Below are 21,871 nucleotides of genomic sequence, written 5' to 3'. Positions count from 1 at the left end.
GCCAGAAGCGTCCACCCAGAGGGTCCAACCACTGCTTATTTCCATCAGCTTTACAGCAAAGTCAGGAAGAAAGAGATAAATATTACATTGAAAAATTCACAGTTATTTAATGTAAAGACAGAAAAGTCTCTTTGTCTTTATAATAAAACAGTAAAATCTGTGAGGTTGTGTTTAAAGGTTGATGAAATCCTCACGAGCAGCTGAACGTCGTTCTTTGTTGTCTGATGGTTTTACAGGACCACGAACACGACGAGCATCAGTCACATGACTCGACCCCTAAACTGTCATATACAGATTTCAGGTGTCAGCCTGTTAAAGGTGGTTGCCATGGATTTGTGTCCCACAGTGGCTGATGGACAGATGGACTCCACAGCTCAGCCGTGCGCTCCTCACTGCCCTCCTGCTCCATCAGCCGCGGGCGTTTGCTGATGCTTTGGGTACGTCTGGAGCTCTGAGAGGATTCTCAGTCTAAGGGTCAGAGGTCATCGGTAACAGAGAGACATGCATGTGTGGGTAATCGGCTGTGGATCTATCACCATGAAAACTCACACCTGCACAGCAGCTTTAATGATGAGCAGGTAAAGAGACAGGTGAGGAGGGCAGTCACATGACAGCCTGTAACCAATGAGCACGAAGACAGGAAGGGTCCGCCCACCTCACTGACAGGTGTGGGTGACATCATCAATCTGTCAGTTTTATGTCATCTCAGTGTGTGTGTGCGTGTGTGTGTGTGCGTGTGTGTGTGCGTGTGTGCCATGTTTAGGCATCTTCAGGTTAAGAGCCTTGGTGTCATCCAGGCCAGTTCACTTTGCTATAAATCTCACATCGGTAACCTCGCCCGTTCTGCCTACTTCCATCTACGTAACATTAACAGATTGCTTCCTTCACTTTCCACCCAGTCCACGTCCATTCTTGTCCACAGTCTTGTTACGTCCCGTATTGACTACTGCAACTCTCTTCTACATGGTCTCCCCCAAAAATCCCTCCATAAGCTTCAGCTGGTTCAGAACTCTGCTGCTCGCATTATCACCAGAACCCCTCCTACCAGCACATCACCTGTTCTTCAGGAACTTCACTGGCTCCCTGTGAAATTCCAGATAATATTCAAACTTCTTCTGCTCACCTTCAAGGCCATTCATAACCTCGCTCCTCCTTACCTTTCTGACCTGTTAAGCACCACCTGTTCTGCCCGTTCACTTCGATCTTCTTCTTCCATCCAGCTTGCTGTACCTTCCTTCCGCCTCAGCACCATGGGAAGCAGAGCTTTCAGCTGCTCTGCTCCCAGAAATAAGAAACATTGGTTCTCTCCCAGTTTAAATCCCAACTCAAAACTCATCTGTTCAAATCTGCATATTCCCTGTTAATCCACGGTTTGTTAATTTTATCTTGTGCTTTTGTTTTATTGTTCTTATTCTGCCATTGTTTTACTAAGTGTTTTATCCTATTGTAAAGTGTCCTTGGGTGACTTGAAAGGCGCTCATAAATAAAATTTATTATTATCTTTGTGAGGATCAAAAATTGGCATCCTACTATACTCGTGGGGACCCGCAGTCCTTCTGGGGACAAAGGGTCGTCCACATGAGTTTGAAGGTTTTAGTGTCGGGGTCATATGAAAACGAGTACGTGTGTGTGTCAGTTCTGAACTCACTTCTGTTGATGGATCGGTGCGTGAGGCTCCTCCGAACAATCAGGAGGAAGCAGATTCAAATCACATCAGGGCGGAGTTTTTGTCACAGGAGGAATGGACATGTTTGGTCTCCATGGTGATGGGTCTGCTGACAGGATGCTGCAGCTCCGAGCTCACGGCTGGGATCATTAACTCCAGCTCAGGTTATCAGCTCCACTTATTTCAGCGTCACAGCCTCAGCGTTTATGTTTTTATTTATTAAAAAACAGGTTTTGGAGAATACAGAGCTCGGCACACACACACACACACACACACACACACACACACACACACAGGTGTGCAGGTACAACAATCAGCACAGCGACAGGACACAGTCTGTGTGAAACACTCACGTTTTCCTGAAAAGCTGTTTTAGTCTTTTTACAGCTCAGTACCGTGCAAAAGTCTTGAGCCACCCTCATTTCCTTACCTTTGATCCACATCCCTCTGAGGGTCTTTAAAAGGTCTTCTTTGGACACTGGCTGCTCTTACACTCAGGTTCAGTCCAGTCTTTGTACCCGAGGAAGGTTTTTCATTAAGGGTCTGAACTCTGACCTACAACTCATTCAAGCATCAAAGGCTCCTAACAAAAAGATGAACCAGAGCCGTGTCAACACATAACAGACATCAACACAGAACCAGCCCATCCACAGCAGGTAAACAAGGAGGACCTTCAGCTGATCGTCTGCTGTTCACTGAAGCCTCCTCAGAAATGCTCTCAGTAAGGAAGTCTGTCAGGAAGACATCCTTACTGAAGGCAAACAGATGAGTGCAGATCACAGCTGTGTGCACTCACTGCCCACTTACACAGCACACAGTGGGGACATGTTCACAGAGACTTGTGGGGATGATGTGGACACGCTTGCTGATGTGTTCTTATTCTGTGTTTTGAAAAGACATGATTATTCCTTCCAGGTGACTTAGAGCTCATCCTAACATTAAACCATGAGTGACTGAATCTGTAGGAATCCTGTTTTTAAACACGTCTGACCTCGCCGTGCTGCTGAGGAACTACAAATGGACATTTTAAAGGCATGGAAAAGCCTTCTGCCCCGTAAGAAGCAGTAAGTCTCATGGAAATCTGAGTCCTGTGTTTCTTTCCAGCCACAGCACATACCAGCCATGATTCAGTTCTTGCTGAGGTGTCCTGTCTGCAGCCGAGCATAGCTACGTCTAAAGATACGACTCGTGACTTTAGGAAAAGCACTCGCACACATGAAGTCACTCTTATTACAGGTCAGACTGTGGAGCTTAATTTTAACGCCCACCAGCCACGCTCATGTCTCGCACAGCTTTCTCGCTTGCATGTTGACAAAACCATGATGGTTTATTTTATCACTCTGTCATTTTTCTTTGGTGTCACAGTTTGGATATTTATCGGTAAAGAACAGAAACTCAGTCCGACGGGCCGACAGAGGAACCACAGCAGCCAGGTGCAGCTGGTCTGTTTCAGTTTTTCCTTCTGGTCCCAAAATGTAAAACAGCACGTTTAAAAATGGCTTTGTTGTAGCCGCCGTTACTGAGACGGACAAATGAACGTTGTGTGTTTGTGTGTAGCTGTACTGAGAGCGTGTATGTGAGGATTCACAGCTGCAGAACAAATAAAGTAACCTGAGGCTGAAAATGACACCAGAACTGGTCTGAAGGTCAGAGGAACAGGTGTGATGGAGAGATGGATCCACATCATGGTCAGTGTGTACGAGGAGGTCAGGAGGAGGTCCAGCAGTGAGAGTCTGCAGCCATCTGTGAAGCACGGTGGAGGCTCTGTCATGGTTTCAGGTCAGTCAGTGCTGTTGGAGATCTTAAACTGATGAATTACAGAGTCTGATCATCTGGAAACATCTGACTGGCAGCAGCTTCATTTTTCAGCACCATAGTGATGCCAAACACAAAGCACACATCAGTGATGGATGCGCCTCCTCAGAGCTCAGCTCCACTGAAGCAGTGTGGGCTCATCCTGACAGAGAACACAACCAAAGGCAGAAACATCCAAAGAAGAGCTTTGACTGTCCTTCAGGAAGCCTGGAGAACAGTTCCTGAAGGTCCTCACAGAAACTACAGCCTCGTATTTTTACCTGCTGACGCTCCATAAACATGTCAGCACACGGAGCTCCACTGAACACAAACACAGAGATCCAACAAACCACTGAAGTAAGGTCCTTGATTTTGTGACGCGTCTGGCAGGTGGTAGCGCCATGTTGGTGTTCACTGATTGGCTGGTTTCTCCAGCCTGTGCTGAGCTTCACGTCTCGCCTGCAGAGGCCTCTGATCCATCCAGCTGCAGGAAACTGAAAACAAAGTTTCAGACAGAAAAACTCGACGGCCTGAATCGAGTACGGGGACCGACTCCATCACCTACACCTGCTCCTCCACCTTGTTGGGGTCCACGTCAGCGGCCGGTACCACCTGCATGGGCTTGCAGCAGCCGTTGCAGATGTACTTGAGGAAGCAGAGGTACGCGCTGCCGGACATGATCACCGTGATGATGATGATGATGGTGGCGCCAAAGGCCGGGGAGATGGCGTCTTCCAGGACGGACTTGAGGCCTCCCACGGTGATCCCACCGTTCCCGCTGCTGAGAAGACTCTGATCGGGCTCGGTCATCCCCTGACCTGAAACAGATAGAAGAGGTCAAAGGTCAGAGGTCGTCTTGTGGCGGTACCATCACCTGTTCAGGAGTTCATCCAGACTTAAACCTTTAATGACAGCAGGTGATTTGCACACCTCCAACAGCGTCACTGTTGGTTTGTCTGCAGGCCGTCTCACCTCACACCTGCTCGCCATAACACGGCGTCTGTAGCTGCAGGCGGGGCTATTCTGTTGTATGACCGCGGTAACACAGAGCTGCTCAATGAACCACAGGTGTGAACCTTCTGTTCTCTGTACTGAGCTTTAAAGAGGACATGAAACACCGAACACATCGAGGCTAATTTACCCCACTGAGCTCTCAGACTCTGACACACATGTAACTGCTGTGAAGCTGGTTTAACAAATAACAGCTTAAAGTTATAAAAACATGTTTCTGTCAGTACGAACGTGACGTCAGGTGGTTGGTTGGCTGCAGCTAACGGGCTCTCCTCCACACTGGCCTTTACAAACACCAACATCACGGCTAACAGCTGGATTTCCTGTTTCAGTGCAGCTAGCCAAACAGCCACTTCCTGCTACAGACACAGACAGTAAAGTGGACAGTATGTCCTGGTTTCACATAAACTCACTGCTGCAGCACTACAGTGATCCCCTCACACTGATGTTTAGCTTTAATGTCCCAATTTTCCTCTGAGGTATCGATCCTGTCACTAGTTAGCTAACATAAACTAATGTGAGTCTGTTAGCCTCAACCAACCAATCACATGACGTCACGTTCGTACTGACAGAAGATGGTGCTGAACATGACCCGGTGTGTGTCAGAGTCAGGATCAGTGGGGTAAACATGTTCAGTGTTTCATGTCCTCTTTAACGAGCAAAAAGAGCTCCCAGCTGTGAAACACTGCACAGAGCAAACAGAGACAGTAAAGAGCACAGAAATCTACTGTAACAACATCTTCAACCTCTCCCTGAGGCAGTCAGTGGTCCCCACGTCCCTCAAAGCATGCACCATCATTCCCGTTCCCAAAAAATCAGTGGTCTCCTGTCTGAATGACTACCGTCCTGTTGCACTGACATCCGTCATCATGAAGTGCCTGGAGCGGCTGGTCAAAGGTCACATCTGCTCCTCCCTCCCTGACACACTGGACCCTCTTCAGTTTGCCTATCGGACAAACAGAGCCACAGAGGATGCCATCGCCCTGGCAACGCACACCACCCTCACTCACCTGGAGAAAGGGAATACATATGCAAGGATGCTCTTCATCGACTACAGCTCGGCATTTAACACTAATACTGTAATTTTCTGCTGCTCATTCCTGTGCAATGTCCCATCTGCCCTCCCGTCATATTTCTTTTCAAGATTTTCTTATTTAATCACTAGTGTACATATATTTATATTTATAGATACATATATATTTAGTCATCTTTTCTCTTTTACCACGTCTCTCTAATATTTTGCTCCTTACTATTTTTCTATTTTTTTTATTACTTTATTTTATTTTATTTATTTTATTATATTTTATTATATTTTCTTCTACTGTATCATGCTGCTGAGTGACTGCTGCTCGTCAAACACATTTCATTGCAATGTTGACCCTGTGCTAACTTGCATATGACAAATAAAACTGAAAACTGAAAACTGTAGTAAATCTATTGTTTTCTTTCTCAACTTCTAAAAGTTTAACTTAAGGAGGCAGAACGATTGTTTAAGGGGGCGTGGCCCCCTCATGCCCCAGAATAAAGCCAGCCCTGACTTGGTGTGTGTGTGTTGGGGGAATAAACTGTTCCTCGGGCTGGCAGTGAGCGCCCGGACGCTCTGGTTCCTCTGTGCCAGACGGCAGCAGGGTTAAGAGTGTGTGCGAGGGGTGTGTGGCATCCTCCACCATGCTGGTGGCTTTGTGGATGCAGCGGGTGTAATAAGTGTCTGTGATGGAGGGAAGAGAGGCTCCAATCACAGACACCGATCACACACGAGGAGCGTTTTTTCTTTTCGTCTCGCGCTGCTTTGAATTCATTTTGGAGACTAACAGCAGCTGTGGGTCTCCCTCACTGACCTGTGACTCACTTTAATGTTCTTGTGTTTTTCTGCCTCTCTGCACTAAAATGAAACCACCATAGAAATCAGACATTTCTTTGTTAGCGATCAGATATTCTTTCCGGCTGTGGATGCACACGAATGCATCACAGCACAGCCATCAGTGACGATAAATGTAATCACGTTAGGACACGCCCCTCCCGATAAAAGCAGAGGCTGTTTGCGGAGCATCACTGAGCAGGAGCAGAGCTCCTCCAGTTCAGAGTGTTCTCCTCCCGGAGCAGAGTCTGAGCGCTGACCACAGCAGCATCATTTCCTGTCAGCTCGTTTTTATCCTCGAAGCGCGGCGCTCATTCAAATTGTCCTGATGTGAATCAAGACCGAAACGATGCTGAGGGTCTGAGACGTGGTGAATGATGGGAGCTGCTGTGATGGCGTGTGTCCTCGCGTGATACTCGGCCTCCTCGGCTCACTGCCGAATGTATTGAAAGGATATACTTCAGGTCATGTTTGGCACGAATCTGTCCACCCTCTCCAGTGGGAATGTGTCGCTATGGCAACCGAGGCAATAAAAGAAGCTGAAAAGCCGTGATTTTGTCCTGGCTGTGAGTCGTTCATCGTCGGTATTAAAAACGACGTTTTTAAAGGTGAAAGCCTGTCGCGACGACACAAATCAAACATCACTGATGCATCATGGGTACATAACACACAGGAACACAAATCTGTGTGAGAACAAACTCATTGGTTTGATGTGTTTTTAACAAGCAAAGAAAGAAGGCGAACAACAGCCGCTGAACCTCGGGTCACCGCGACCGCACAGAAGTCTGACCAAACATACAAGATAACATCAAAGCTGTGGCTCAGAGTGAGCTCAGCACCAGGAGCTGCAGGACAGAAGTGAGCTGGACTGAAATCTGTGTTCAGTTCATTTTGTGCGTTAGCGTCTGAAGGTCGTCCTGTCCTCAGGGCGGATCCACCGCAGGCTCGCTTTCTGCTCAGGGCCAAACTCAGAGAGCTCTGCAGTGTCTGTTAGAGGCAGCGAGTGAAAAACACTCGTATGTGACCTCCATCACAGGAACAGCAGTGCAGCGCACAGACTCCACATGATGGGCGACCGTTAGCCTCCGTGCTAACATGCTCACCTGTCTGACTGCACACGGCTTCAACCAGGATCTTTATTGGACCCATCCAACCAACGCATCCAACCAACGCATCCACCCACCAACCGTCAATCTAACCATCCATCCATGACATCCAACCAACCTATGGTGCTGTTTGTGTGCCGCTATTCTGAGCGCACGTAAAAGAAATTTGAGTGAACAAAATTCATTGCTGCATGCAAAAAATGTATTTCAGTGTTTGCTATTACACACACACACACACACACACACACACACACACACACACACACACACACACACCAGCCCCTCTCATTCAGTTTTTGCATTTGCTCTGCTCAGTAGTGATGTGCGGATCGATACTGAAATATCGATTCTTCCGATACCAGCAATTTATGTTCTAGAATCGATTCTCATATTATAATATCGATATTTTAGTACTCTGGGGTAAATTTGTAGTTTTTCCATTAAAAGGAACGCAGTGGAAAGAAACTATATCATTCGGATCGTCTAATTTGGAAGGAACTACTTCCTCTTACGCCTTTCATAGTCATATGCAAAATACGGCTGTATAAATGTGTCGCAGCCCCTGGCGTGCACACTCACAACAATGGCTGAGCGCAAACAGAGTCATGTGTGGAGGTGTTTTACCTCCACAAACAGCCAAGACGCGGTTTGTGATATATGTGGCAAGACAGTGAGGTGTTGTGGCAACACCACTGACCTTGTCAAACACCTCGGAGTGAATCACAGAATATGACGAGCTTATGTTGAGGCGAACTGAAGAGTTCGCCTCAACATAAGCTCATCATATTCTGTGATATGCAGGTGCTGCTAGGGCGAGACAGACGTCTCTCGCGGAGTTCATAGTGCTGCAGGCAGGCAACATGCTCAAATAGCACAACTTCAGGTTTCTTTTATTTCTATATGATTATTCTGCATTATTAAGCAATAAAAACAAGTTGTCTGATGTCCTCTAATCATTATGAAGCAATATGGTTAAGTTATTATTACAATTACATAATACAATTATATATTGTATTATGAAATACAATGAAACATTAAGTTTTTGTACAGAGTATCGGTATCGGATCAGTATCGCCGATACCACCCTGAATTTTACTTGGTATCGGATCGGAAAGGAAATCAGTGGTATCGCACATCACTACTGCTCAGATCTCTGCGGACCTGCTCGCAACGTCTCTGCCCCTGCGCGTTCAACTTTGTCTGTACAGCGTTATATTTGTGCCACAAAACCGACCAATCACAGACTCGGATGCAAAAATTCTGATTGGCTGTTTTGGTCTCCAATCAGCTCGCTAGGCGCTGTAGCTAAATCCAGGCAAATAGAGTAATATATCAAACTCCGCCACTCTGCGTTCCTCCGCCACTACCTCGTTTGAGTTTTGGACTAAATGCATTCTGGGGTATTTGCCCATTTTTTAACGTGCGCTCAGAATAGTTGCCATACCAACCATCCAACCATCTACTTTTCATTTTCAAAGCTCCAAAAGACTCAAAAACAGCTAAAACAAAAGTATTTTTTCTTTGTTCTTTTTGTGCTGTGACTGTTTCAGTCTGAACTTTAATAACAGAAGAAATGATGAGCGATGGATGGAGGAGCTGGAGCTGCCTGTGGATGAAGTTTGATACCATCTTTCATTAGACTGTCCACGGCTGGTGGACCAGTGATTGTTTCTGATAAGACGTCTGGCGCTGGCACACCGATTATCTTCAAAGAAGCTTCCTGCACATCTCTGGATTTGTCTCGGTTATATGTGACCACTGCACAGACATCGTCTCCCCTCGTGGGACAAAACAAACAGAACTTTTATAAAAATGGTTGGCAGAGACGCAGAGACCCGGTCATGTGATCTTCCTGCTGAGATCGGGATGGAAAGGAAAATACTAATCCTGCCTCGAGGTTCAGATTCATCTGTGTCCTCCTCATTAACAGAAAAGCCGTCCACAGGCAGCAGGTCCTCTGTGCACGCAGACAAAAAGCTGCTGCCTCGTTAAATTCATCCTGTGATTACCGCTGCCCTTCACACCCTGTCCTAATGAGCAGGTGGAGGCTGAGAGACGACGTAAGGCTGGAAACTCATGTGCAATCCAGTCATGTCCTGGACTCATGTGCTGATCCACACTTTAAACAAGGAACTGAGAGCCTGAAGCAAGCTGGGACCAAACACCACTCGCAGGAAATGTTTCCACATTCATGATCTTGATGTGTGAATTTCTTTAAGGACTTTTTCCTCATTCTGAACCAGGACAAACTGGATGTTTGTACTCCTGCTTCAGTAATAATCACCATAATGTGAAAAATAAAGGCCATCCTTACTGCTTCCATTCAGGTTAACATCAGCCAGCTGCTGTTAATGCACCAATGAATGACCAGCAGCAGTGTGAGGGCCTCTGTCTGCAGGTCTGCAGCATTCAGGGATGTTAGCACGATGCTACAATCCTCCCAGGAGTTTACATCCCTGCAGATTCACCATCTCGTCTTCACCTCAGACTCTACAGGCCTCAGTTAGCAGGTTAAAGGTCAAAGTTCAGCACAGACTGAACAAGTATGACTGTTTGGAAGTGCTCTTCACACGGGAGCTCAGCTCTGCAAAGCTGCAGCTAAACAAAGACTTCTGGAACAGACGAGACCGAACAGCTCATACAGCCGTCAGCCCGGCGGAGGAGGGACGATGATCCACTCAGAGTATTCTGTGAGGCCGTCTGTCGACCAATCACCGGACAAAGAACCCGAGCACAGCAGCATGCATGAAACGGAGCTCAGAGAGCCGTGCATAACGAATGCTGCAAAGCACAAAGAGCTGAGGCAACGCTGTGAAGAAGAGTGCAGCAGAGTCATGTGACAGACTGATGACATCACACTGAAGCATCACTGCCACTTCCTGCTGCTGGATCGTGAGGTGGCTGTAATCACTTTTAGGTGCTGAAACATTTTCAGTTTCTTCCTGTGAAACGTGTCAATAAATAACGTGCATTTATTTCTTATAGAATATTATAAATGAACACTTTCGGATCACCTGACCTTTTCCTGGCTCTTTATTGGGCTGTTATCACTGAGCTGTGGTGTAAAGTGGGTTTGTAAAGCAGTAAAGCAGCAGTTTGTAAACAGGCTGATGCTGCTGGAGCACACCGCTCAGGTGTGTGACTCTAACCTTTAACCTTTACCACTCACAGATATGTGAGGTCAGCAGATGGAGGAGGAGCTGAACCCTCAGCGCAGACTGAAGCGTCCTTTGAGCAGACGCTGCCCTCCATCAGCGTGATGACATCATGCCTTTCCAGTCCAGCTGTTCACCTCTCAGAGTGCACTCACAAAGCTTTCAGTGGTAATTAGTATGAGATGTAACGAGTCAGCGATCACAGATCTGCCTCCGTGCTGAGTGTGAACGTGTCACGCAGACTGCTCGGAGGAGAGCAGCCATCACTGCGAGCGCTCAGTCCGCCCGTCATCTCCACAAAGGAGGTGGGGTCAGTGTGGTGGAGATGAAGGTGACGGAGCAGACTGAAGCCTCGTTCGGTTTTTCCTCACGTTGTTTCGTCCCAATTCTAACGAAGACTTCCCAAAAACAGCAGCCGGTTCCTGAGAGTGGAGAGAGAGTGGAGAGAGAGTGGAGACTGCGCTGGTGTCACAGATGAAAGGAGCGAGTTATCAGCTCACAGATCCATGCAGGCTGCTGGATCTGTGAGCTGATATCCAGCTGACCTGTGTCCATGGTAACAGGTCAGCTGGTTATCAGCTCACAGATCCATGCAGGCTGCTGGATCTGTGAGCTGATATCCAGCTGACCTGTGTCCATGGTAACAGGTCAGCTGATGTTAGCTGACATTCATCAGAAGAAATACGTTTGATTTGATTTGATGAGGACGCTGCACAGAACTGACCCCAGCACAGCCTCTCGCCCACGACTCGGGCTCCGTCCTTCACTGATGTGTGTTCTGCATTCTCCACCTCCTCCACCTCCTCCTCTGTGGAACACCATCTTTCACAGCAGTCTGAGCCACACATGTGATTTTCAGCCAGCCTGATAAACTGTGAGGAGACAGCAGATCAGTAAGAGCATCATTACATCTCATTTTCATTCATGTGGACTCTGATCTCAGATCAGCTGCTCTGCACATCTACCTGCTGATCCAACAGCAGCTTCATCTCGTCCTCGCTGGAGGACGTGTGAGAGCAGGTACAGGCTGTGGCAGCACATCACATGATCTGGATGTAACTGTGTGTGTGGGAGTTACACTGATGAGCATCAGCTGGCAGCCTTTAAGCAAACGCAGCAGGATCAGCTCGCTCTGTGAGCATCGACGACCAACCTGGACTCATCGGAACAACGTGCTTCCAAAACTGACGGCAGTAATAATAATAATAATAATAATAATAATAATGATTGCATTTATAGAGCACTTTTCGAGACCCTCAAAGTGCTTTACAATGCCACTATTCATTCACGCTCACATTCACACACTGGTGGAGGCAGCTACGGTTGTAGCCACAGCTGCCCTGGGGCAGACTGACAGAGGCGAGGCTGCCATATCGCGCCATCGGCCCCTCTGGCCATCACCAGTAGGCGGTAGGTGAAGTGTCTTGCCCAAGGACACAACGACCAGGACAGCGAGAGCTGGGGATCAAACCGGCAACCTTCCGGTTACAAGGCGAACTGCCAACTCTTGAGCCCCGATCGCCCTCCACCCAGTGCCTCCACCCATCCCCATATCCCACCCCCATCGAGCCACGGGGCCCAGACAACACCAAAATACACAGATGACATCAGTGTTCACATCTCACCTGAAAGCAGAACCCAGACTGTCTGCCGGACGCTGGGACAACAACCCCACTTCCTGTGCTGTGAACTCTGACCCCCACAGACAGTCTGACCAAAGCTTTGTGATCATCAGCTGATAACAGGGCTAAAGAAGCGCTCAGACACCAAACATCTGCTGACATCGAAAGATTTCACAGGAATCAAAAAGCAGTTTGTTGAGATCCGAGCGAGCATGCTCCCGCCAAAAAACTAAAAGTCACGAAAATATGTGTCATGAGAGCCGCTGTGTCAGGTGTGAAGACCTGATGGTCCACAGCTGAACACAGAAAACACACAAACAGGACACACCTGAAACACGCGCCTCAGACCCACAGCTGTTTCTAATGTTGTGGCTCTGTGTCTGTCACATCCACGCTGTACACAGAAGCTCCCACCCAGGTCCACCCGCGTCAAACTCAGCGGAACAGCTCCCACGGCGTGTCCACCAAATCTGTGCTCACGTTTCAGAGAACCCTCCTTTCATCAGTAACCCCAGGAGGAGGAGAGCGGGTCATACTCACAGCGCACAGCTGGCAGCGCCACGCTGATGAAGAGGAGCGCTGTCAGCGGGATGAAGCGCTCCGCGCACATTTTACACCTCCTGCACGCGCACCGAGAGCCACGACTTCAGAGACACTCCGTGTACACGCGCACACAGCTGTCACACACACGCGCGCGCTCTGGTTTCTCAGTAGGACGTCGTCCCGTCGATCCGGTAACAGCCAGACAACAAGCTCAGAAATGCGCCTGCGCACAGAGATTGATGGACTGAGAGGGAGAGAGAGAGAGGCTGAGAAAGACACACACAGACAGACACACACACACAGACACAGACACACACACACAGACACAGATACACACAGACACAGACACACACACACACACACACACACAGACACACACACAGATACACACACACACAGACACACACACAGACACACACACACAGACACAGATACACGCACACAGATACACACAGACACAGACACACACACACACACACACAGACACACACACAGATACACACACACACAGACACACACACAGATACACACACACACAGACACACACACACAGACACAGATACACGCACACAGATACACACAGACACACACACACACACACAGACACACGCACAGACACACGCACGCACACACAGACACAGACACACACAGATACACACACACACAGACACACACACACAGACACAGATACACGCACACAGATACACACAGACACAGACACACACACACACACACACACACACAGACACACGCACAGACACACGCACGCACACACAGACACAGACACACAGACACAGACACAGATACACGCACGCACACACAGACACAGACACACAGACACAGATACACAGACACACACACACAGACACAGATACACGCACGCACACACAGATACACACAGACACACACACACAGACACACGCACACACAGATACACAGACACACACACACGCACACACACACACACAGACACACGCACACACAGATACACACACACAGACACACGCACAGACACACATGCACACACAGACACACACGCAGACAGACACACACACGCAGATACACACAGACACACACATACGCACAGACAGACACACACACGCACACACACACAGACACACACACACAGGTGATGTTCAGGTGAGGGAAGAAGTCTCGAGCTCCATCACAGGTTTGAACAGAGGCTACAGACTGTATATAAAAGATGGAGGCGCACACCTCAACACTGGTTGGTTACTGAAGTTTGAATATTTGTCACACAGACGTGAGCCAACGAGCTCGCAGTTCCTCTGGTGTCCAGCAGAGGCAGCAGTGAGTCAGTCTCCATACACAGCAGCTGTTTCTGTAACACACCTGTCAGCAGCACCAAAGCTGTCATTTCTTTAAATTGTGTTAAAATAAAACCTCATCATTTTGCAAAACCACCAAGTGTCATTTTTCTGACAAAAGCTCACAGAATATAAAAAAACGGGTTTTTATTTTGTTCTATTTTATATCGTATGTTATTCTTTTGATCTTATTCTATTGTTTTTCTTCGTTTTTGCTGCGTCTGACTTCACACTCTTCACTTTGTGCTGTGACCCAACAAATTTCCCACATGTGGGACTAATCAAGGTTCATCTGATATTGTTCAAGAATCTGAGCTCGCGGTAACAAAGACAGCAGCTCGGAAACACTTCGCTCCAGCGGCTGACACTGGATAAAACATCTTCATTCAAAGCTACACAAACATCCAGCTGAGCTTCCTGTGATGACATCACTGTCGGACCTGAGCTCAGGACCTGAAGGGTCGTGCTGTCGTCTGTGAGCAGAGCGGTCTGAGGTTAGTACGGCACAGTAAGCAGATCCATTGTTTCTAAGCGGCACACAGACGTGATCGAACTTCAGGACTCGTGTTGATCCTGACACATCAGCTTGGTGTTTCACAGGACCAGATATGAGCATGTCGTGATTGTGTCGAACCTTCCTGAACGGCGTTTTGTCCTTCGATCACACAGAGACGAGTCGCTTACTAAATGTGGAAAAACTGAAGCGAGTAACTTTATTCGAGTCACTCAGATACAAACACAGATGCAAAGAACATAAAACTTCTCCAAAATAAATTTATTTCCTCATCAGTCCGTCACCGAAGGCTCAGAAAAAGTCCGAGGCCACCACTCGTCGTTTGGGCGTGCTCTGTGGGGCGCCGCCCTTCTTTTTGCCGGCTGGTATCCTTTTCACGTTGGCGCTCAGCGGTGTGGGCGGAGCCTTCAACACGCCGAATTTGGGTTTCTGCTGCGGGTCGAAGGGAACTCGTGACGAGCCGTCAGGACTCACCAGCAGGCTGCGATCCGTCTTCTTGAACTCTGCACCAATCAGAGAAAACGAAAAATGACTCCAACAGGAACTCGTGATGAAGACGTGATGAAGCACACAGACCCACAACATGTTAGAGCACAAAACACCATCAGGAGAGCAAACAACAGGTGCACAGGTGAGTGCTGCTGTTCGCCGCTGTTACTGAAACGGTCTTTGAAGTGGATCCACCTTATGTGAGAATACAGTGTGTGTGTGTGTGTGTGTGTGTGTGTGTGTGTGTGTGTGTAAATGTTACAGATGTTGGCAGCTGTTGTGTTTGGGCCTCATGGTTAAAAACAGATATGGTGATGATAATAATAATAATAATAATGATTGCATTTATAGAGCACTTTTCGGGCCCCTCAAAGCGCTTTACAATGCCACTATTCATTCACTCTCACATTCACTCACTGGTGGAGCTACAGTTGTAGCCACAGCTGCCCTGGGGCAGACTGACAGAGGCGAGGCTGCCATATCGCGCCATCAGCCCCTCTGGCCAAAACCAGTAGGCGGCAGGTGAAGTGTCTCGCCCAAGGACACAACGACCGAGACTGCCTGAGCCGGGGCTCGAACCGGCGACCTTCCGGTTACGAGACGAACACCCAACTCTTTGAGCCCCGACCGCGATGCAGTGCCTCTTTTTGATGACAGAAAGAGGCACTGCAGGGCTCTAGACTAACTTTTTGCCTGCACTGGTGCACCCAAATTTTTCAACCACATCGCTGAACAGTTTTCCACGTGCACTTTAGGGGCGTGATGTGTGTCTGCTGTTGACCACACGGAGACTTTCAGAGTTGCAGAGACTTTTTTTTGTTACTCGAACAGTTGGTCACACCTAAGATTTTTTTTAGTTGCACCACTGAAAAATTGGGTGGCGCTGTAGAGCCCTGCACTCTGACATTAAGCTGAAAACACCTGTAATCTTAGAACCATAACCTACGCTGAGTTCCTTACCGGCTGTTTTGTTGTTCTTGAGGCCAAAGGTCACCTTCTTGGAGTCCGACTTTGGCGTCTGAAGCTTCTGTGGAAAACAAATCAGGAAGCAGCAGGTGAAACCTCAGCAGTCAGAGATCAACATGTCTGCGAATTCTTTCATTATTCAGTGTGAACCACTTCCTGTCTGAGCGGTTGGAGGTCTGGGAGTGGCTCAGAGAGGAAGCGGCTGTGACATCACCGAACTGTTTCCTGTCTGAGGTTCTCTCTGCTCACCTTCCTGCTGGACGCCGGCGTGCCCGGGCTTGCCTTAGTCTTACAGAAGAGCGGCGTTGGTGCTTTGGCGTTGCTCTGAAACGTGATGAAGTCCGACTGTGACCCTCCGGCGCTCTTCCTCTTCTTCTTCTGTGGTGTTTTGTTGCTCGGGGGCGTGGCCACGTCATCCTGAAACAGAACATCGGGTTAGAGAGCGATCACCTCGCGGCTTCTCGACCACGTCTCTCATCAGACACTCACGCTGGTGCGTCGGGGTTTCTTGGTGGCGGTCTCTTCTTCTTCTGCTGCGATGCCGTTCAGGGTCTGTAGCTCGTCGGCCTCGAACTCGAACACCACGGGGATCTTCCTCTTCTTCTTCCTTGCGGGAGTTTCTCTGTCCGAGGACGCCACCGCGTCACCTGCCTTACCCCCAACCTGCGCCTCAGCGGCCTCCTGTGTCACGCTCTTCTTCTTCTTCTTCCCTGGTGTCTTCCTAGCCTCCTTTTGGACCTCCTCCTCTTCTGGAGCTTCTTGCTGATCCTTCTTCTGTGGTGTTTCAGCAGCGGTCACGCCTGTGGTCATTTCCTCTTTTCCTTTTTTCTTTGTCTTCTTCTTGGTGAGCTGTGGCGCCTCAGCTGCCTGCTCTTCATCAGCTGGGACGCTCTTCTTCTTCGCTGGTGTTACAGCGTCACTTCCTGCTGCAGGTGTCTCATCCGACTCTGAGCTCCTCACGCCAACAGGCAGCGCTGCTTCAGCAGCCATCTTCTTCTTCTTCTTCTTCTTAGCAGGAGTCGTAAAGTCGCTCTGAGGCGGCGGCGCGCTCACGTTTTCTCTTGATGCCTCACAGCTTCCTGTATCTGCCGTTACGCCCTTCTTCTTCTCTGATATGGGAGCGCATGCAGACGAAACCTGCGGCTCTGTTGTGGGAGGAGTCTCTGGGCTTTTCTGTTTCTTCTTCTGTGGTTGGTCCTGGTGGTCAGGTGGCGGCGCTGCCTCAGAGTGGAGGGTTCCTGACGGCGTCCGTGCTTCTTCTTCTTGAGCTGTTTGCTTCTGTTCTGGCTGCTCTGTGGTTCCCTCAGCTTTCCTCTTCTTCTTCTTCTTCTTTTTCTTGGCAGGTGTTGCCGTGTCGCTCTGAGGCGCTGCCAGTTCTTCTCTGGATGCTTCACAGCTTCCTGTGCCGGCCTTCACGCCCTTCTTCTTCTTTTTGTCTGCGGCGTCAGCGTCCTCCTCTGCCTCTTCCTCCCCTGAGGAAGCACAAACAGATCATCACTCGCTGAAAATCATCCGTTATGTTTCACGCCGACTTTCATTTATGATCTAAACTCAGAGCGCGAGCGGCGCTCTGGCAGGGACCTCGAACCAAACAGGTTATCAGATGACATCACGCTGTGTCTGAGCACGTTGGAGGGTTTGAGAAGCTGAGGCTCTGTAACTGACAGACCAGCTCAGTCTTTCTCCTCCACGCTCAGGGCGGGGCTCCCCGGCTACGACCAATCAGCAGGTTTCTGTTCACGTATCTGCTCATCGCAGACATGATGCTCACCTGTACCTGCATCGGCTGCAGGTACAGGTGAGCAGAGACAGAAACCTGCAGCTGAGCCTCGCTGAGACGCTTTTTTATTCAACTTGACATCAGCCAAAACAACTGGACCACGGTCACCATGGAAACCAGCTGAACCTAAACTGGATTTAAAGCTTAAAGATGGGAACATTTATTTTACTGTCTCCTGATTGGCTCGTTGGCTCAGGTTCAGCACTGGAATCATCTCTGCTCTTAGATCAAACTCCGCCTCTGAGGGACTGTCACACACAGGTGTCCAACATGTGGTCCGGGGACCAGAGCCAGCCCGGTGGACGTTTGTGTGAAGCCTGAAGTGAAGCGACTGAAACCTGCCTGCTCAGCTGAAGCAGCGGCAGGAAACATGTGCACCTGCAGCACAGGTGGTCAGCTGACCACCAGTGCTGCAGGTGGTCAGCTGACAACCTGCAGCACTGGTGCGGCTCGTCCTCTGTTCTATAAAGAAATCCTTCATCAAACCGAAGCAAAAATCAAACAGTTTTCACGTGTTTTTAAATCTCAGCTGGTTTTACTGGTGCAGTCTAAACGAGCTCAGACTGACTCTGCAGCTGCTCACCTGAGGACAGGTGAGCAGGTAATACTGCAACACAGTACTTGCAGGATGTACATAAACAAAACATTGCATCACTTCCTTGTAAATCGTCAGCACCGTGATGATAACGAGTGAAAAGCCGGATTATCAATGCTTCCTTCACCAGCACCGGCGCCCCCTGCTGGAAGCCACACTTCCTGCTCTCACCTTTCTTTGCTGCCGGCTCCTCCTCCAGGTGACGTCTTCTCTTTTTCATCCTCTTCCTGCTGCCGAACATGTCGTCGTCCTCGTCCGTGGAGACCTCCTCCGGGTACTCGTCCTGAGGAAAGACGCCTGACAGGAGGAGCAGATGGGGTCAAAGGTCAGAATCTAACTGTGTGTTTGGACGTGTGAAGAAAGGTGGAGGAGCAGTGATGGAGGTTCGTACCTTCACTCAGGTCCCGCAGTCTGTGGGTCAGCATCACCAAAGCAGGCAGAGAAGAAGAACACAGTTACTGTGAGACTGACCAGAGGACACCAACGAAGAAGAAAGCCTGCAGCTTTCTACAAACATTCAACCCTGCAGGCTCCGCCCAGAACAACCGACGGAGGCGCTACTCACGTCTTTATGATCTTGTAGAGTCGCTCTCTGTTAGCTGCTGGCACGCCGCTCCGACCGGAAGCCTCCAACAGTTTGTCCGCCAGTGCAGAGTAATCAAACTACTCCGGGGAAGGGGGGGAGGGGTCAGACAGGAAGTAAAATCTCAGATAATCAGACTCATGTGTCGCTAACATCACATGTCAATACTTTCAGGTTTTAAAGTTCTGCTTCATCACACAGCCTGAAAACAGCGACTGATTTTAATCTGACAGCTTCCTGCAAACCCAGCGCCGGCCTTCACCTGCAGCACCGGCCCAACGTCTTCCTCACGCAGTGAGTCCGAGTCCAGGTTCTCCAAGTGAAGGAACTCATCATCGTCATCATCAACTTCCTCGTTGGTTTTGTTTCCTGGAAGAATAAAAAGGACCATCTTTAGAAGAGTTGAGCTCAGAGAGGAGACCGCAGCCACCTCCTCCTCCTCGCCACGTTCCTTATCACAGCTAACGTGTTCTCGTGCAGCGGCGCCCTCGTTCGACCGCCTCCTCGTGTGGAGACGGCGTCACTGCCTCGGGCTTCGTTCACGTTATTTTAACACGTTTCTATAAAATCAGAAGAAAGTCACGCGCTGCCTTCAATCAGCTGACGCCGAAGAGCGGCACGTTAGAAATCATGAAGGTACCGCGGAGCAGAGTTACCAGGGATCAGCGCCTGAGAGCAGCGAGGGCGGAGTCACGGACACAGGTAAGCACACCTGTCACCTGCTTAACAAAGACCAGCACCAAACGCACGTCTGCACTTCCTGTTTCTCCTCCGCTCACTTACCATTAAGCTGCTTCCTCCCTGCTTCCATCTTCATCGTCTTTTCATCTCCTTCCTCCTCCTCGTCCCCTTCAGACGCCTGTCCCGAGTCCGAGTCCTCAGACGCTCTCACCTCCTTCATCAGGTCATCGATGGCGAAGGGAGCCTGACTGATGATGGTGCTGAAGACGCTGCTGCAGATCCCGCTGAGCAGAGTCCGACTGCGGGGGGGCACAGAGGGGGGAGGGGCACCAGCAGAGTTACAGACAGCAGATCCATCAGCTTCCTGCTTTAAAGGGAGCTGTTCACAGAAGCGAGCTGATTGGCTCACGGACTCACTCTTTGGTTCTCGCCGCGGTTCTGCAGAACGGCTCGATGAAGGTCAGGTTCTGATCGGCGGTGAGCTGCGGACAGGAAGCAGAGGTTATTCCCGCTGTTGCCGACTCACTGCACCCCTCTGTGGTCCACGGTGCTATTACAACCGACAGCTCACAGGCGAGGTCAGAGGTCGTTTCTTTGTTTTAACAGTACGGTGAGTGATGTCACGTTGTGACCTGTGCGTTACCTCTGCCGCTCCCATGACCGCCAGCTCAGTCAGGTAAAGGTCGAGGACGTGGAGCTGCAGGCCGCTCGGCGCCGCGGCGTCGCTCTGCAGCAGCTGAGCCGTCAGCAGCTCCAGGAACTGAGACACGGCGCTGAGGAGACAGGAAACAGTCACAGCCCGCAGAGCCACAGCAAATGACCGGGGAACAAACCTGTGTCCACTCCTTACCTGCTGTCCCAGCTCCGCCTCCTCAGCACCTCGAAGGTCTGCCTGAACACGAAGCGCACCAGCTGACAGAGAGAGCGAGAGAGAGCGAGAGACGTCAGGTTAGACTGCAGGGAGGCATCAGCTGACTGAACACCTGTAAATCAGTCGCCAGTAGGAGTCACTGATTCATCCAATCAGGAGCTAACACGGCACGGAGCGTGGGAATATCGGGAACGTGCGAGACTGCCGTCACTAACCATGTTCCCAACACTCAGGTGAGTCCAGGTGTCGTACCTGAGGATCAACACGAAGCTTTAACGTGTTCACGTTACTTTGGTTGGTCACACGTGGTTGTTTCAGCGTTTTACATGAGTAAACACCTGACCAATCAGAGCACTGCATCGTCACCTTTTGTTTGTTTGTTTTTCTGCCTGTCCCGTTTGGCTCTTTTTCCATCAGAATTATTGTCTAAAGACGAGGAAAGATGCCCGACGGATCTACGTTAGCAGATGGACCATCCCAGCCTTGCCGTAATGATCCATTTGATTCACCTTTTATTGTTTATTTATTTTCACTTGTTAAATACGGGACAGACTTGACTGGGGGAAAGAAAGAGGGAAAGAAAAACAGCGGGGAAGAGGGACGGGGATAAAGGGCAAAAAACAAAAACCGACAAAATAAGCAGACAAAAAAAATCCATCTATCAATCACCTGGATCACCTGCTGAGGAAGAAAAAAGAAAACAAGCAGAAGAAGAAAGAAAGAGCAACATAATAAACAACATCACGATGATCTATGGGAATATAACAGTAAATACTAAATATTAAACATTATTGTGCAGCACGTAAGATCGACAGCGCACAGTGTGCTTTCAGGTAGGAGCCAAAAAGGGTGTAGTTTGTGTGTGTGAGCACCCCTGTGTGCACCTGTGAGCATGGACGCGCTTGTATTTAAAAGGTTCCTTCATGTAATGATCTGCTAGAGGGTGTGGGGGGGCCACAAAGAACCACCAATGCACCGATGTCTGAGGGCGTCTGCAGGGGAAGTGGTGGGGGGAGATAGGCCTCCATTAGGGCTGGGTATCGTCACTGATTTCTAGAATCGATTCAATTCCGATTCACAAGGTCTTGAATCGATTCGATTGGATTAAAATCTGGGAAATTTTGCCTGAGACAGTCAGAAATATTATAATTCAGATCAGTACATTTACACATTTTTGTATCTATAAAAAGGAAGCTGACACTTTCCAGACTCAAAGGTGTGAGCGTCACAGCAGAGGCCTTTGTGTCAAAGCAGCTGAAGATAAAACACAGAAAAACATGAAAGAGATTTTCCTGGCCTGGATTTTATA

The 21,871-nt window shown here is 49.1% G+C and overlaps 1 protein-coding gene across 1 annotated transcript in view; it reads right to left on the bottom strand.

The window, feature by feature from the left end:
• Positions 1–1,863: 1,863 nt before the first annotated feature.
• Positions 1,864–21,871, bottom strand: part of rrp1 (ribosomal RNA processing 1) — a 22,427-nt gene continuing 2,419 nt past the window's right edge. The window contains exons 5-17 of the mRNA XM_084907854.1: positions 20,542–20,603; positions 20,335–20,464; positions 20,109–20,173; positions 19,794–19,990; positions 19,273–19,379; positions 18,993–19,090; positions 18,819–18,838; positions 18,599–18,724; positions 16,542–17,524; positions 16,302–16,469; positions 16,047–16,113; positions 12,753–15,100; positions 1,864–4,278 (exon numbers count right to left, since the gene is read on the bottom strand). Coding sequence (XP_084763980.1) covers positions 14,889–15,100; positions 16,047–16,113; positions 16,302–16,469; positions 16,542–17,524; positions 18,599–18,724; positions 18,819–18,838; positions 18,993–19,090; positions 19,273–19,379; positions 19,794–19,990; positions 20,109–20,173; positions 20,335–20,464; positions 20,542–20,603 — 2,235 coding nt within the window. The 3' untranslated portion in view covers positions 1,864–4,278; positions 12,753–14,888. The remainder of the gene's footprint in view (positions 4,279–12,752; positions 15,101–16,046; positions 16,114–16,301; positions 16,470–16,541; positions 17,525–18,598; positions 18,725–18,818; positions 18,839–18,992; positions 19,091–19,272; positions 19,380–19,793; positions 19,991–20,108; positions 20,174–20,334; positions 20,465–20,541; positions 20,604–21,871) is intronic.

The sequence above is a fragment of the Perissodus microlepis genome, chromosome 16 (assembly GCF_051167445.1).
Source record: "Perissodus microlepis isolate ML-2025 ecotype Zambia chromosome 16, ASM5116744v1, whole genome shotgun sequence".
NCBI classification, from domain to species: domain Eukaryota; kingdom Metazoa; phylum Chordata; class Actinopteri; order Cichliformes; family Cichlidae; genus Perissodus; species Perissodus microlepis.
Note: the sequence above shows the minus strand (reverse complement) of the source record. Positions and strands in the feature narration are given on the sequence as shown.